The sequence below is a fragment of the Muscardinus avellanarius genome (genome assembly GCF_963383645.1).
Source record: "Muscardinus avellanarius genome assembly, chromosome: 17".
Lineage (NCBI taxonomy): Eukaryota > Metazoa > Chordata > Mammalia > Rodentia > Gliridae > Muscardinus > Muscardinus avellanarius.
Genome location: NC_137803.1, coordinates 60,590,552 through 60,608,074, shown reverse-complemented (window position 1 = coordinate 60,608,074; position 17,523 = coordinate 60,590,552). Strand labels below are relative to the sequence as shown.

General features: G+C 45.3%; 1 protein-coding gene across 1 annotated transcript in view; it reads left to right on the top strand.

Moving 5' to 3' along the window:
* Positions 1-17,523, top strand: part of LAMA1 (laminin subunit alpha 1) — a gene marked incomplete at both ends in the record, with an annotated part of 143,528 nt that overhangs the window by 98,716 nt on the left and 27,289 nt on the right. The window contains 10 exons of the mRNA XM_080714726.1: positions 384-495; positions 1,381-1,543; positions 5,623-5,833; positions 6,013-6,129; positions 6,251-6,414; positions 7,888-8,239; positions 9,460-9,553; positions 12,174-12,290; positions 14,916-15,098; positions 15,932-16,086. Of these exons, the coding sequence (XP_080570852.1) occupies positions 384-495; positions 1,381-1,543; positions 5,623-5,833; positions 6,013-6,129; positions 6,251-6,414; positions 7,888-8,239; positions 9,460-9,553; positions 12,174-12,290; positions 14,916-15,098; positions 15,932-16,086 (1,668 nt within the window). The remainder of the gene's footprint in view (positions 1-383; positions 496-1,380; positions 1,544-5,622; positions 5,834-6,012; positions 6,130-6,250; positions 6,415-7,887; positions 8,240-9,459; positions 9,554-12,173; positions 12,291-14,915; positions 15,099-15,931; positions 16,087-17,523) is intronic.

The window sequence follows — 17,523 nt, the reverse complement described above, 5'->3', positions numbered from 1 at the left end:
CTGAGTAAGTACATTATTTCATTAGCCCCTCTGTCAATTTCCAACCCTGAATTAGTCATCTTGGCTTACTTAATGGTATGCATCCTTTCTTTTTTGGTACTGGGAATTGAACCCAGGAGCATTCTGCCTCCGCGCTACACCCTCAGTCCTTTCAAGCTTTTATTTTGGAGCAGAGTCTTACTAAGTTATAGAGACTAGCCTCCAAATTTTGATACTCCTGCCTCACCCTCCCAAGAACTGGGACCACAGGTGTGTGCTACCGTGCTTGGCAGATGGTGGATGTCACCATGTTACGGAAGACATTTGGTTGCTTAAAGGAGACAGTGATCAGAGCTTGTGTGTGATTTAAGGTGGAACTAACCCGAGACCTTTTCTTCTACCAGCTCACCCAAGTGTTAGCCCGCAGTCAACAGGTGAAAACGCAGACAGAGACACTCTGGAAGAGGAGTCAGGGCCTGGCCTCATTTGTGGAACAGATGCAGGAAAACATCAAAGGTAGTGTGAGCGGGGTCTCGTCTGGCATGGGGACTCTGCTTCTTTGGTAGAAAGACTCACAGTCACTGTATTAAACCTGTGACTAAGGGTGTGTGTGTCGTGCGCTGGGCTTCCTACAGCCAAAAAAAGGGGGGTGATCCTAGAATGTGCAGCCTGTCACCCTTCACTGAGAGTTTTCTTCTTTAAGCACTACCTGTTTTCTTTTTTAACTTTCTGTATTATAATGCCGATCACATGGATCCTAATTATCAAGCCCCTAATGGTATAGTTGATAGTTATCTTCCTATCCGCTCTCCCAGGATGGTGGATTTGGGGGCTTGTGTCTGATGCTAGAGCACCTCCACCCTATGAGAGTAATTTAATCACTCCACAGCTGGGTCTCCTTTGGCTCTTAGCTATTTTTAGTTTTCTGGCTCCCAGGAACATATTCTTGCTTTTATTTTGGATTGCAGTGTAAGGGCTTGAAAAGGACAGAATCCAATGCAAATCATACAAATCACACTTCAGTGGACAAAAAGTTAAAAAAAATCAAAACAGGGAGATTGGTAATAAAAAACAAGTAGCATCAAGGATTCCTGGTTTATTTATGTAGATGTTTATTGAGAAGCCCTGTCTCTAAGGAAAGGCTGCGGTTACACTATGTCACAGTCCCTGCCCTTGTGGAGTTTGTCCTGGGAAGATTAACAATACATAAGGCAGAAATCCGAAATCCGTGAGTGTTGTGTTAGGGGTGTGTGGGATACCGGGGCATCCTGACCTGGCCTGACATGGAGGTCCAATCAGCCTAGGGAGACAGGCAGCTGTCACTGAAGGACATTTCTAAGTTTTTCCAGTGAGCACTGTCTTCCCTGGAGAGAGTCATTAAATAATGACCTTTCTCCGTAGAAATCCTTACAAAGGCAACAGCTTTGAATCAGACTTTGGATGAAGATGTCCAGCTCCCCAATTTGACTCTTCAGAATATGCAACGGAACATTTCATCTTTGCTGGAAATTATACAGGAAAAAAATTTCACGGAGCTACGTGAGCAGGCCATCCAGGAGCTCAAGTAAGTTCCTAAAGAACATTCACAGCCCCGCCTGATAGGGATGGCAACTTGGATGGGGGAGAAGAAGCAGGAAGAACGGAAAGGAAGTGTTCATGGAGATGGGATACTGTAGGAGAGGAGAGGCAACCCAGCTAACAGGTGTTCCAGGAGGGGGCCCGAGCACAGGCAGTGTAGGCCACAGTCAGAACAGTTGTCTTTGTGCTACTGTGCAATAGATTCTGGATTTTTCTGTGACTTTTGAGTTACATTTCACCTGCAGCAAACCAAAGAAAGTGTTTATTATAGACCAACTACAAGGAATCACTCATAGAAGAGAATATAGTCTGTGGACACCTAGGCCCTGAAATCTAAGCCACGTGGACACTAGGCCAGAATAGTTGAGCTCAATTGTACAAACCTTCACCGAAAACTACTGTGTGGAATGCAAAGAGATTTCAAAACTCTGTTGTACCCAGTCACGGGGAGCTCGGAGTTCTCTTTCAGGATTTTTTCTTAGTATTTTTATACAGTTACTTCTTGCTATAATAGCACAAATTCTGTCTTCCAGGTCATGATGAATGTCTTAAATACCGTTTCAAATTCTTATATGATTTCACATCACGGCTGTGTTCTTTCTACTAGCATATTTTAAACTATTTTTATAAATGTTTTTGACTGCCTGTGGTGTTTCACACTTGTAATCCCAAAACTTGGGAGGCTGAGACAGGAGGATTGTAGGTTTGAGACCAGCCTCAGCAATTTAGCAAGACCTTCAGCAATGTGAGAAGACCTAGATACAAGATAAAATAAATAAATAAATAAATAAATAAATAAATAAATAAATAAAAAGGTCTGGAGGTAGAATGCCCCTGGGTTCAATCCCCAGTACCAAAAACAAACAAACAAGAACTCAGAATGTGTTCTCTGGCCTCTACTTTCCAATTTTCCATAGATAATCCTTATATTCATACCATTTCAAACCACATGAATTATTTTTGAAATTATTTATCATTGGTTCTTTCATTATAATTATAATCCTTAGAAAATGAGTGGTGTAGCTGGGTGTGGTGTCACATGCCTGCAATCTCAGTGCTTGGGAGGCTGAGACAGGAGGATCACCGGTTTGAGGACAGTCTCAGCAAATAGTGAGACTCTCATCAACCTATCAAGACACTGTTTCAAAATAAAAATAAAACAGTGCTGGGGTTGTAGCTCACAGGTGGAATGCCCCTGGGTTCCATCCCCTGTACCACACACACACACACACACACACGAAAGGGAAAGGAGTGGCAGGAGCTCAATTGTGTCCAAACCACGGGTGGGCAGATTGGCACACAAACCACTTGTGTTTCTTGCCTGTGTCAGACAACCACCACATTATGAATTTCACCAGTTCTCTCAGAATTCAGCAAACAGTTCAGTTTGTGGTGAAGACTGATTAGGGGTGCCCAGCTGTAACTGGAGAAAGGACCCAGCAGAGCCGGGAGTGCCCACGCAGGGTGCTTCTCCACCGAGGGGTCACTTTCTCCCAATAGTGAGAATGCTCTGTGTGTGTGATGCTTCTGCCCGGGGAAGGCCCTGGAGATGTAGCATCCACACACCCCCAGGTGCCAGACTCCCAAAGAAAAGCCGGCCCCAGCGCCCAACACCAGGCCTCACAGCGCCGTGAGCGGCCCCTGTTTTAACTTTGAGAACACTGTAGCCTTGCCGAGACAGCCTGCTCCAGCCTGAGCCGTTAACTCCTTCTGACATGCGGCAGATCATTGTTTATAACTCTATTTCCAAACTTTAGACCTATCAATGAACAAATAGGTTCTCTGACCAGATATGTTTGGGAAACGCAGTGTCTAATGCAGAGACACAAGTTCTTTACTACAAGTCTTCTGCTCTTTCTTCTCTTCCTCCTCCTCTTTTTCCGTCTCCTCCTCTTCCTCCTCTTCCTCCTTCTCCTTCTCTTTTCTTATCCTCCTTCTTCCTCCTCATTCTCCTTTTTCTTCTTCTCCTTCTTCTAATTTATTGGTACTTTACATTCATACATCTTAACGGGATACAAGATGGTGGAGGCACACATGCACACACATCACTCATTTAGCCCCTCCCCAATTCCCTCCCCATCCCTCCCTCCTTCCTCCTCCTGTTTGGCTTCGTGATGACTTTTGATGTTTGTGAACGTACATCTTGCACATGAGGGAGTTTCTCTCTCCCCCTCTCCTCATTCCCAGTAAAGCCTCCTTATTTGCTCCTCCAAGGTTTCTCCTCTTCCATCTAGAATTCCTCCTATGTCCCTTTTTCTCCCTGGCTTCTTCATATTAGGGAGAGCATCTGATTTTTCACTTTTTGTGACTGACTAATCTCACTTTTAAAGCTTTAGGGTATTAAAATTTCCAAGGGGGGAACTGGGGAGTAGAGTTGAGTTTTCTTTTATCACAGAAACTTTTCTCATGGAATCTGCTTAATGATTCATGGGACACCCCAGTTATGAAGAAACAGAGTTTGGGAACACAGGTCTACTCTATTAAATATATATATATATTTGTGTACGGGGGACATACATTAATATTAATCCAATATGTACATATTTGTGTGCGGGGGACATTCTATTACAGATCTGCACCCCCATCATTCCCTTTTAGTTTTTACTTTGGAATCAGGTTTTGCTAAGTTTCTAAGGGTCTCACTAAATTGCCAAGGCTGGTCTTGAACCTGCAATCCTCCTGTCTCAACCTCCCCAAGTCCTGGCATTACAGGCAGACACCACCATACCCAGCAATTAATGTAGTAAATTTTGTAGGAAGAAGCTAATTAAGAGTGCTGTGTTTCCTTGCTGTTAGCCTCGTTCAAGTCATTGGGGATTGTATTTTCTCAACATGATTCGGTCATTCCATAGATGGTTTTTAACCCCTATCTTACATATCCTAAGAGAGATAGGGTATGATAGATTCCTGATCAGACATTAGATATACTGGATTTGTGCTTTTCAGGAACGTGGCTTTAATTCTTGTTGTCTACTTCATAATAAAGCACTGTTATTCTGATTAAGACCTAAGTATGTTGAGAGAACGTCCAGTGCTATTCTAATGTTCTAGAGCTCAAACTTTTATTCCTTCTATTATATCTTAACTCAGTGATCTGTTATTTGTGGAAATGTAGGATGTATTACAGGGAATTTTAAATGAAATTTTCAAAGTTTGCACAACAAATTGAATCAGAGAATTAGCAGGTTATATTTAACCATTGGACCTATTGTGTGGAATTTCATTAACGCAATCCATTAACACAAAACGTAATCCCAGTTTTCTGAGTCCAGATTCACTGAGATTATTTCCTTTAATTCCATAACTAAAATGTGTAAGGGAGTTTGTAAACAAAGACAGTTTGTTGAGAATAAAAGTGTAAATCTGCCAAACCTATCACTGTCTTAGAAAACTGTTCCCAAGCCGGGTGTGGTAGTGAGGTTCTCTGCAACTTAGTGAGACCCTGTTTCAAAAGAAGTAATGAAGGCTGAGATTGTAGGATCACAGTTTGTGGACAGCCTCAGCTACTTAGTGAGGCCATTTGCAACTCAGTGAGACCCTGTTTCAAAATAAAGAATAAAAAATAGGGCTGGGGGTGTAGCTCAGAGGTAGAATGTCCCTGGGTTCCATCGCCAGTACTGCAATAAGAAAGAAAGAGAGAAAGAAAGAAAGAAAGAAAGAAAGAAAGAAAAGAAAAGAAAGAAAATAGGGTAGGGGGTATAGCTCAGAGGCAGAATGCCGCAGGGTTCTACTATACTTCAACAACAACAACAACAACAACAAAATAAATAAATAAAAATAAACAGGTACTTAGTAAGGCCCTGTGCAACTTAGTGAGACCCTGTTTCAAAAGAAATAATAAAAAACAGGTCTGGGATTGTAGCCCGAAGGTAAAATGTCCCTGGATTCTACTGTACTGCAGAAACAACCATAACAAAATACAACCCTTTCCTGTTCTTCAGAAGTTATCACATGGCACTTACGAATTCAAGGAAAACCTGGGTGTGAACATGTAAAAATCCCCTCCACTATCCTTTCAGAGATATGAACTTTGTACTTAGGTTGGGAAACATTTGTATTTCTCAGTGCTGCTGAAGATTTATTGATAGAAATTAAGAGAAAATTCCAGGCGCCGCAGGAGGAGTTGAAGGTATTAATGGAAACAGCCAGCCGCCTCCTTTCAAAACGTCAGGGTGAGCTCCAGGCTGCGGATGGGCTCCTGAGGGATGCTGAGGTGAAGATCCAGGAGACCAACAACCTGCTGCCCCTCATCAAGGCCAACCTGAGACAGTTCACAGTGAGTCTCCCCAGCTTCCCCGTTAGACTGGTGGCCAAACCCTCCCGGGAAGCGGAACCATTTCTCACTTCCTACAAGATGAGCCCCGGGTCCTGACTCCAGCAGGTAGCTCTAGGCAGCAAAGCTCCGGCGCTGCCTGCCCATGATGAAGTACCCTTAAACGGTGACTTTCGTTGCAGGATAGAAAGTTGCAGGTTGAAAAAGAAGGAAACCTGATCTCAACACTAATCGCTGAAGGAAGAGGATCCAGAGATGCCGCTGCCACGCAGGTGGAGGCTGTAAAACGGGCTCTAGCGGTGAGTTCCGGCTCCTCGGCCACAGAAGGCTCCGGGAACCGTCGTACAGTTTGCCGATCCGCGTGCGCGCCTGTTACTCAGTAGGTGCACCTGTGTTTACACAAGGAATTTCTCCGTGTAGCGCTTGGAAAGCCACCAGAATGAGCTGCTCTTGTGGACAACCAATCTCAGGAAACACATAGATGAGCTGGTCATGCAGATGTCTAAACGAGAGGCACCCAACCTTGTCTACAGAGCCGAGCATCACGCTTCCGAGCTGCAGACACGAGCCGCTGTTCTAGAAAAGTAAGGCCACGCGTGTGAGCGCCAGCGTGCTTTTCTGTGCGTGTGTTCTAGGGAAGGGGAAAGATAAGTATCTCCCCGTCAGAGGAATGCTGCTAGGGAAGCCCCACAGCAGAGCAAGGAAAAGTGACCCGTGACGATGGTGTAGCCCGTGTGCTGTGACCGAGAAGTGCCACCTGCAGGTGCCACCGGAATCAGGGCTAGGAATGGAACTAGACACACTTTCTCTGCATCGTCTGTCATCATTTCCCAAAGAGGAAAAAGAACCTCAGTCTTCAAGAATTGGTAGAATAAAATCTTTTTTTTTTTTTGGTGGTACTGGGGTTCCTGGAAGTCCTTCTACTTCCGGGCTACACTCCCAGACCTATTTTATATTTTTGAAACAGGGTCTCTTAAGCCAGCGCGGCTGGCTTCGAACCTGCGCGATCCTCCTGTCTCCGCCTCCCAAGCGCGGGGATTACAAGCGTGCGCCACCACGCCCGGCTTAGAATAAAATCTTGATGACCTTATTGCTTAATATTAGAGTAACAAAAGCAATTGTGGAAGGAGGCGTGGCGGCGCACGCTTATAATCCCAGCATTCCGGAGGCTGAGACGGGAGGATCTTGGTTCAAGGACAGCCCCAGCTACTCAGTGAGGCCCTGTGCAACTCAGTGAGACCTTCTTTCTAAATAAAGAATAAAAATAGGGCTGGGAGTGTAGCTCAGGGGTAGAATACCCCTGGGTTCTGAATATCCCCAGTACCAAAAAAAAAACAAAACAAAACAAAACAAAAACCAGCAATCGTAGCATGATGCACGATTATTTTTTATTTATAAATCACCCAGTGTTGCCAATCAAATAGCAGAGGACAGTCACTGTCAACAGGAAAGAAAATGAGGTGAAGTTAGTGAGCAGGCAGAGATGCACTGATTGTCAGATTTCGTTTTTTTAGATAGAGAGCACTGGACGAAATTGCGCCATCGCCAGCTGACATGCTCTGATGGGATTTGCCCACTAGTTAGAATGGAGTCCAGCCGTGGGATGTTATCAGACCCTCCTGCAACATCGCTAGTGAATAGTGTCAGTTGGGCTTCGCTGTTAGAGGAAAAAGACCCAGCAACTTTTCATGTGCAGAAAAGCTTTTTGAAAATTAATGAGTGCGTTGTAGGAGAGATTGTAACCAATATAACCAAGTGGTGCCCAGCACGTGCAGGAGGGTTTATTTTATTTATTTTATTTTTCGGTGGTACTGGAGGTGGAACCCAGAGGCTTTCTACCTCTGAGCTATACTCCCAGACCTACTTTTTATATATTATTTGGAAACAGGGTCTCACTAAGTAGCTGAGGCTGGTTTCAAACCTGTGCAATCCTATGCAGGAGGGTTTAACCAGAGGCCAGAGAAAGTGCAGGGCGTCTGTGTCTGGTAGGAATGATGGAATGGTTGTCCCCGGGAAGCTGTGGCATTCTCTTCTCAGGGCAAAAATTACGGAACCAGTCTGAGTGTTATCATGGAGCTGAAGCCGCTGCTCCTCACAGAGAGCTGTGGGGCTTCAAGGGACCTAGAGATTGTTATTTCTGGCCGAAAATACTTTCCTAAGGAGAAAGAAAGTAGGCGCCTTCTGAAAATAAACGACAAATGGGCACTTACTATTTTCATGAGCCGACCCACAAATTTGACTCTCATAACATCTCTTAATATTCTGATCAACAGCAGCCTTAAAAACGTCCAACATGTGAGTCTGAATGCCACCAGCGCGGCCCATGTCCACTCCAAACTTCGGGATCTGGTAGAGGAATCAGAGAAACTGGCCAGCCACGCTTATGGGACTGCGAGGAAGACGAGCCTGGTGAGAAAGGCCTGGGCGCTTCGGTGCCTCCATCCTTTTCTGAGCATGGTGGGGGATTGTTCCAGAAGATGCCAAAGACCCAGCAGCTTGGGCCATATGCCTATACAGCCGGATACAGTGGCCCAGACCTGTCATCCCAGCACTTGGGAGCCTGAGGCTGGAGGATTGCAGGTTCGAGGCCAGTTGCACAGTAACTTAGCCAGACCCTGTTTCAAAGTAAAACATTCAACTGGGCTGGGAGTAGAGCCGAGAGGTAGAACATGTCTGGGTTCAAGCCCCAGTAGCCTCCTCAGATTATATACATGTGCACACAAATACACACACACACACACACACACACACACACACACACACACTCATTTACGTTCTTTTCTGGTGGAATCTGTTTATGGCCTCAGTTACCATAATATAATATGCATTTCAATCTTAATATTAATCTTGCTACGTTGCCCAGAATGGCCTCAGACTCCTAGACTCATCAGATTCTCTTGTCTGGGCTCCTGAGCAGCCGGGGCTACAGATGCACACCACGGCACCCAGTTCACTGTAATTCTTTTAAGTCATAAACACTTCTTTATAAAGACTAAAGAAGGACTGAAGAGATCTGAGGAACACTTCATCATTCTTTAAAATAAAATGGCAAGGCTACCTGATAGCTACGTGAGACATTTCTCTTACTTCCTAGTGAAACCCTTTTTATTTCTTTCGTGCGTGTATATGTGTGTGTGAGAGAGATACTGGGGTTTGAACCCAGGGAATTCTACCTCTGAGCTACACCCCCAGCCTGATTTTTTATTCTTTTTCTTTTTTTTTTTCTTTTTTCAGTACTGGGGATGAAACTCAAGGGCGTTTTAGTCCCGAGCTACTCTCCCAGCCCTCTATCTTATTCTTTATTTTGAAACAGGTTCTCACTGAGTTTCAAAGGGCCTCACTAAGTAGCTGAGGCTGGCTGCGAACCCCGATCCTCCTGTCTCAGCCTCCCAAGTACGGGGAGTGTGTGCCACCACGCCCGACTGTGAAGCCTTTGTCTAATGCCTGGTTTTCTTCATTCTGCACGTTGTGTTCTTACTACTGGACATACTGAGTGACGCCTCCCATACTCTGCTGACTTTCCTGTTGGAAACCTGATTGGAAGGTCTTCAGACAGAGTCCCTCTCTCTGCCCCCCGCAGGATTCCCGGCCACCTCGCAGGCCCCATGTTAAGTCCCTCTGTCTTTCAGGTCTTGAGGTCCCTTGCTCCTCAGAGGAGAGAGGCGCTGCAGCGCAGTACCAGAACTCTGCAGGAGAGCAGAGACCTCAGCGGGAAGCACCAAGGTCAGTACCTTTGCTGGGCTTGTTGCTAAGCAGCGCAAAAGAGCGGGCACGGCTGTCTTTGAGCATCCTCCACGAATGTCCTCCTTTCCAGAAAAGACTCCAAGTGTCGCAGTTCGTTGGCACATTCATATTCCAGTTTTCCTCTGGCGATGTCACTGGCTCCAGGGCAGGCCTCTCTTGTGGAGGCTTCTTCATGACCAAGCCCTTCGCTGGCTGTCTTCTTGGGGTTGCTCATGCTCCTCTGTTTATTTTTCTGATTATTATTTTCCCAGCACCTTGAAAAGCTGTGTTATGGCTGATGCTTCTTTGCCTTTTCTCACACAATAGAACCATGTTAGATTTTGAAATGAGTGATGTGTGCATGTATGCCTCTACCATCCTGTACTCCATTAAGATGTACGATTACCAATAAAAAGAATACTACAGCCTCTCATTAAATAATAATTACATTAAATAATAGTGATTTATTGATTTTCAAAAAAAAAAAAAAGAAAATCTATGAGCCAGGCATGGTGGCCCACACTTGTAATCCCAGCATTTGGAGGTTGAGACAGGAGGATTGTGGTGTGCAGACAGCCTGAGCTGCTACTTAGTGAGGCCCTCTGCAACTCAGTGAGACTCTGTTTCAAAATAAGGAATAAAAAAATAGGGCTGGGGGTGTAGCTCGGAGATAGAATGCCCCTGGGTTCACTCCCAGTACCACAAAGAAAACCTATGCAGTTGAGTTTTTAATGAAGAATTTTCAGAAGCAATCACTGGGCGCGTGTAAGAGCTAGCCATCCTGTAAACGTAACACAAAATGGCAAAAAGAATCTGTCGTAAGAGAAGCCACCTCAGCACACAGGTTTTCCTAACTTAGAGTATGCTTTTCATCTTACATATTCTCATGTATCGAGAACATCGTGCCTTCCTGGAGAGAGGTCAGGCACAAAGCCCATAGCCTTTGCAGATGATTTTCAAGCCTAATACTGGATTCTCCCATAGTTATCTGAACTGAGACTTAGATAAGTACACATTTTTATGTTTTTCTGTGAATAGCACAACTTAGAATATACATTGTTATCTCACAGTAGAGATAACGCACAGCGTGCAGTCACAAACTCTAACATCAGCGTTGATGAGCTGTGGTTTTTGTTTACACAGACAAAGGAACTTCATGTGTGGGCATCAGGGTAGCTTCTCATTAGATAATCAATTACTAGATTAAGTAGTAATTGATGCTGGGTGTGGTGGTGCACGTTTGTTATCCCAGCATTTGGGAGGCGGACACAGGAGGATTGCCATCCTCGGACAGTCTCAGCTACTTAGTGAGGCCCTTTGCAACTCAGCGAGATCCTGTTTGAAAATAAAGAATAAAATATAGGGCTGGGGGTGTAGTAGAATGCCCCTGGGTTCCATCCCCAGTACTGCAAAAAAAAAAAAAAGGTAGTAATTGGTTTATCAATTTTTCAAAAAATTGTAGGCCCTGCTAACATTGATTGTATATTATGAAATAGTAAAAGCCTTGATCAAGCAGCACGGATTAAACTTGCAGGAGGTTGGGTTGAGTCTCTGTTGGGTGGTCAGAGAGAAGGAAGCAGAGGAAGCAGGGGCTGTAAGGTCGGCCCCCAGGGAGGAGTCTTGCGGGGCAGTGTAGATGAGGAAGGTGGCCAGCATCCAGGTGTGCCCAGGGAGTTAGGGTCTGATGGGGCTGAGCTATGTGAGGAAGATGAGATACAGGCGAGGAAATTGATGGAATTATGCTATTTACATGCACAAGTGTATTACAGTGAATCAGAATTATGCAGACAGATGATGGAACAATTTTTTTTTATTTTAGAAAGACTGAGTGAGCCGGGTGTGGTGGCGCACGCTTGTAATCCCAGTACCTGGGAGGCGAGACAGGAGGATCCAGGTTCACAGACCGCCTCAGCTACTTAGTGAGCCCTCTGCAACTTAGCAAGACCCAGTTTCAAAATAAAGAAAAAAAAATAGGGCTGGGGTGTAGCTCAGAGATAGAATGCCCCGGATTCAATCCCCAGCACCACAAAAAAGGAAAGAAGGAAGGAAGGGAGGAAGGAAGGAAGGAGGGAGGGAGGGAGGGAGGGAGGGAGGCAGGCAGGCTAACTAAGTGAGCCGGGCGTGGTGGCACACGTTTGTAATCCCAGTACTTGGGAGGCTGAGACAGAAGGATTATGAGTTTGAGATCAGCCTCAGCAACTTAGTGAGGCCTTCGGCGATTTAGTAAGATCCTGTTTCAAAAGAAAAGAAAAAAAGAAACAGGGCTAGAAGTGTCGCTCAGAGGTGGAATGCACCTTGGTTCAATCCCCAGGACAGCCCGCAAATAAAAAGAGTGCTGTGAACACTTCTTCAACCACCATTTCTAATAAACTTGGACAGGATATTAAAGAAGAAATAACATTGAGAAAGACAGCTGGGAAAGTAGAAAAAGTGACCAAGCAAGGCAAACACACTCTTGCTTTCTACAGTAGACAGCGTTAAGTCATGCTGGAGAAGCTTTCAATATGGCGGTGTCTGTAGAACATTCTTGGCAGATGGATTGGGATGATAAAGGAAGCTGTCACTTAGCACCTGTCTAACAAGCTAATCTAAACTGGACCACTTTCCCCCCTTTAAATAGGCGTTGCATTGGAGCTGAGTAAACTGAAAACTACAGCAAGTGGATGTCAAGAGAAAGTGGATAAAATTGCTAAGCAGACCAATGAATCACTCTCGCGACTCAGAGCAATCCCTGAAGGTGAGTAGAAGGGAGTGCTTGGTTTAATTAATGGCTCGCCAGTGGGAGTCTGCTGCAGAGGAGCAGGAGGAGGTCCTGCCTCCAGCCTCATTAGGAGGAGCTTGGGAATTTGCCTGAGATGGATGGTGGTGTTACTTGCAGAAGAACTTTATTTGGAAGTAAAGATATCTAATGCTAATAAAATAAGCTCAGGATACTTACACTGAAATACTAGAATTCTGCTCGGAAAAAAACGAGATTTAGAAACCAGGACACCTGCCAGGCGTGGTGGCGCACGCTTGTAATCCCCACGCTTGGGAGGCGGAAACGGGAGGATCGCGCAGGTTCGAAGCCAGCCACGCTGGCTTAAGAGACCCTGTTTCCAAATAAAAAAAAGTATAAAACTAGGTCTGGGAGTGTAACCCAGAGGTAGAAGGGTTTCCAGGAACCCCAGTACTACCAAAACAAAAGATAAAACAACAACAAAAAAAACAAAACAGGAGACCTGATGACACACGCCTGTAATCTCAGTGCTTGACGGGCTGCGACCAGAGGACCACTGGTTCAAGGCTAGCCGTAACTAAGCAAGAACCTGTTTCAAAATAAAATAGGGCTGGGATGTAGCTAGCTCAGTGGAAGGGCATCCCTGGGTTTAATCTGCAGTAACCCCTAACACACAGCCTTAGAGACTTTTTGCCAACCAGCTTAACTGCTCTGTGTGTGTGTGTGTGTGTGTGTGTGTGTGTGTGTGTTACTGGGAATTGAACCCAGAGGCATTCTACCTCTGAACTACACGCCTAAAATGATTTTATTTGTTCTTCGAAAACAGGGTCTCATTAGGTTGATGAGAGCCTCACTCAGTTGATGAGGCTGTCCTCATACCTGCCAAACTCCTATCTCAAGCCTCCCAAATACTCACATCACAAGCACGGGCCACCGCACTGGTCTACTCGCTTACTTTCAGAATGGGCTTGACATACACTTAGCTGAAAGAAGGGTCAAAGAGCTCAACCAGTAAAGAGACAACTTTTACGTGCCCTCAAGAAAAGTGTCAGACACCTTATAAGCGTGAGAAGTTAAAGAGTTCTGCTTGACAATCTTCCTTCCTGAGGTGATAAAGTATTCTAACATGTGCCCGCTGACCACTTTAATATTGATGGTTTGGAAGTGCAGGTTCATTAAATTTTTAAGCAGGACGATTTTTTTAAGCATAATGCAAATGGGTTGTGCTACTTGTATTATTTCAAGCTTCCCTTTAGTTCTTCTTACATATTCTTTAAGTCTTTCCAGCTGCCCAACCAGCTGTAAAGCCCTTCTGCTGACACGGCTCTCGTTGTAAGCATGGGTGTTCCCAAGGGAAGCCAAGCTTGCTTTGTGTCTGACGTTGGCACTTTGTACCAAGTAAGCCGAGTTGGGCTTACTCTTGGACCCGTAGAGCATTTTATGATCTAGAAGTTTCTTTTCATTTTTCTTTTTTTTCTCCCCAAGGATAATATATTTTGCTGACACACTTTTCATTTGGAAGTAACTTCAAACTCGCAGAAAAGTTGCAAGAAGAGTAAGAAGAAACCGGATATATCTTTGGGCAGCTTCTTCTAGAATTAATGTTTTGCCCCACGTGTTATTACACATTTAAAAATCAATAACCGTGCCGGGCGTGGTGGCGCACGCTTGTAATCCCCGCGCTTGGGAGGCTGAGACAGGAGGATCGTGCTGGTTCGGAACCAGCGTCGCTGGCTTAAGAGACCCTGTTTTCAAATAAAAATATAAAATAGGTCTGGGAGTGTAGCCCAGAGGTAGAAGGGCTTCCAAGAATCCCAGTACCACCAAAATAAATAAATAAATAAATAAAAATAAAAAAAAATCAATAACCGTGCCGGTGCTGGTGTTACATGCCTGTAACCGCAGTACTTGGGAGGCAGAGACAGGGAACTGCAGATTAGATAACATCCTCAGCAACGTGGTGAGATTCTCTGCAACTTAGACTCTGTTCCTAAATAAATAAATAGCTGGAGTAGCTTGGAGTTAATGCCCCTGGCTTCAATCCTTAGCACTAGAAAAGGAGGAGGAAGAGAAGGATATCTTTTTTAAAATCTTCATGCATATTTTCTCAAATAACTGGGAAACGACTTCAGGGGCCATCTATTTGCTATTTGGTGTTTGACTTCTAGCGGCCAATGCATGTTGTGGGCAGCGATCACTGTCTCTGGCAGCCTCAGGCACTCCCTTCTGGGCCACAGACTTAGGCTGCAGACCTTCTCATCTAGATGAAGGTTGGAGAAGAATGGTAAATGCAGAAAGTGTTTAATTAAATTAAGAAGGGGAAGTAGCAAAGGGCCCAAATAAAAAGTTTTGTTAATATAAGATGCTGAGCACAGGGCCATTAGCCATTGCCTTTGTGACTGCGTGGTGGGTTAAAGTCATATTCCAGAGAATTGCTACTCAAAATTGTCCCAACCTGAGGGTAGCCAAGCATGTGACAGGCAGCCTTAATCATTGCCACAAAATCCCAAAGCCCCATTTTGTGTTCAGCAATGGATAGAATTACTGTCACGTGTTTCTGTGTAAAGTTGCACTGGTCACAGATTTAACCTTTTTTCAGTCTGTGGGCATCTGAGTACAAGCTCGTATGTGTGTTTATTTCAGGTGTGACACAAAGACCGACCGATGCCAAGGAGCTGGCCATGTCTGCTAACCAGAGCGCGCGGGCAACACTGAAGGAAGTCGTGGAAATGAGCCAGAAGCTGTTCAACAGGCCACACGGCCTGTCCACAGTGAACAGCACCGTGCAAGGAGTGGTTAAGCTTCTGCAGGACACCACAGTGACCAGTAAGCCAGGGCTCTGCCTACGAAAGCGCGTCACGCAGATAGGGAGCTAGCACCGTGCGCAGTGGCGTCTTGTTCCCAAGCAATATTTCTAAAGTAAATGAATAAATAAAACCATTCTGACATCTGGATTAACATTTGCAGAGAAAGGGATGGACCCTGGGCAATGCACGCTACTGGCGCTTTTTTTAATTTTTATTTTTTCAGTACTGGGGATGGAACTCAAGGGTATTCTACTCCCGAGCTACACTCCCAGCCCAATTTATTATTTTTTTTTAATTTTTAATTTTGAGACAGGGTCTCACTGTTTTTTGTTTGTTTGTTTGTTTTGTTTTCGGTACTGGGGATGGATCCCAGGGTCATTCTACCTTTGATCTAAACACCCATTCCTATATTTTTTTTATTCTTTATTTTGAAACAGGGTCTCACTGAGTTGCAAAGGGCCTCACTAAGTATTAGCCAAGGCTGTCCAAGAACCACGATCCTCCAGTCTCAGACTCCCAAATACTGGGATTACAAGCATGTGCCATAATGCCCAGGTTAGTGTTTTGGTTTTTGTTTGTTTGTTACCCAGGGGCATTCTACCTCCGAGCTACACTTTTATTTTTGAAACAGGGTCTCACTGAGTTGCAAAGGGCCTCACTAAGTAGCTGAGCCTGTCCGCGAACCCGGATCCTCCTGACTCTGCCTCCTGAATGCTGGGATTTCAAGCGTGCGCCACCATGCCTGGCCTGGACTGTTTTGTTTTATCCAGTGCATTAGTAACAGACCGAGCATTTGTCTTCTTTTCTCCTCCACTCCTCCCTTGCCACCTCTCTCCGCCTTGGTTTTATTAGCCCTGTTGGCTGGAAGAAAGGTTAAAGACGCAGTAACGCAAGCCAACCTTTTATTTGATCGGTGGAAGCCTTTCGCGACATTGAAAGAGAGCCTGAGCAGAAACTTATCAGAAATTAAACTGCTCATCAGCCAGGCCCGGAAACAAGCCGCCTCGGTGAGTGGCGCCCGCGCAGCGCAGCCGGCCCGTGGTGACTCGGGGTCCCGGACGCCCGTGAGCTGGCTCAGGGGATGCCCACTCCCCCAGAGCCCGGGCCTCGGTAATCCAGCTCCCTCCCGGCTTTGTCCCAGTATATGGAAAACCAATATGCAGCCTTTTCCTTGGACCACTGTTTTGATTCAACATGCCCCAAAATATGTTAGCCATACCTTTATGGAAATTTATAATTTCAGCCTAGCCTATAACACTTAACCCCAATGGCAGAGAGGCTTTGAGTATGAGGTGTTGACATAGCTCTGAACTTCACTGGCTGCACATAGAGCTGTTTTTTCATTTTACCAATTTTATTTCTGTGTGTGTGTGTGTGTGTTTGGTACTGAGGATAGAACCCAGGGGCTTTCTACCTCCGGGCTACACCCCTGACCTATTCTTCTATTTTTATTTTGAAACAGGATCTCACTAAGTTGCTGAGAGCCTCACTAAGTAGCTGAGGCTGGCTTCGAACCTGTGCAATCCTCCTATCTCAGCCTCCCAAGTACTGGGATTACAAGTGTGCGCCACCACGTCCGGCTTCCAATTTGATTTTAATAATCCAAGAATCTTCAGAATATTTGTATGGGCTTCATCCTGCAGGAATCTGAGAAAACAGTTTATATACGCACAGTTGCTGTTCAAATCTGCGTCACTAAATATATAAAAGATTGGTGCCTGGAGAAGCTCCAGGCTGAGAGAGTGTGATGGCCACCCATGGCTTGTGGCGTTGGCTGCGCTCTATAGAGAGAAAAACTACGGCTTCCCAGAGAATGTGCTGCTGCTGTACGCCTGGGGCTGAGGATGGATGTGACCTGGGACCGAGGATGGACATGCCCTCGGCTCTTGCGTTCATTCTCCGAGGGCTGGGGATGCAGCACAGTGGTAGAGAACTTCTCCTACTGGGCTCAATCCCCAGCGCTACAAAAACAAATGAGCAAAAGCATTTGCCCTCCTGAAGCTTTCAAAGCAAGACAAAGGAGCTCCGAGCCCTCTGTTTCCTCCCACGTGTTTACTGTTGGTAAAGGGACGAAGGTCTGCATGAACCCTGGCTTCTACTCACTTAGTCATAGTCACGAAATAAACGCAAGCCCGGGGCTGGTTCTGAATGCCGTGGTTAATACAAACAGATTTTTAAGGTTAAGATATATACGCAAATAACACAGCATGGTGGTGCTCTCCTGTAATCCCACCACTCAGGAGGCTGAGGCAGGAGGATCGCAGGTTAATGAGGTCCCCAGTAATTAGTGGAAGCCTATTCCAAATAAAAAGTAAAATAGATTGTGGGTGTAGCTCAGAGGTAGAACATCCCAGGTTCAAAACCTAGTCACACACACACACACACACACACACACACACACACGCACGCACGCACACACAGATAATTACTACAAAAGAAATGTA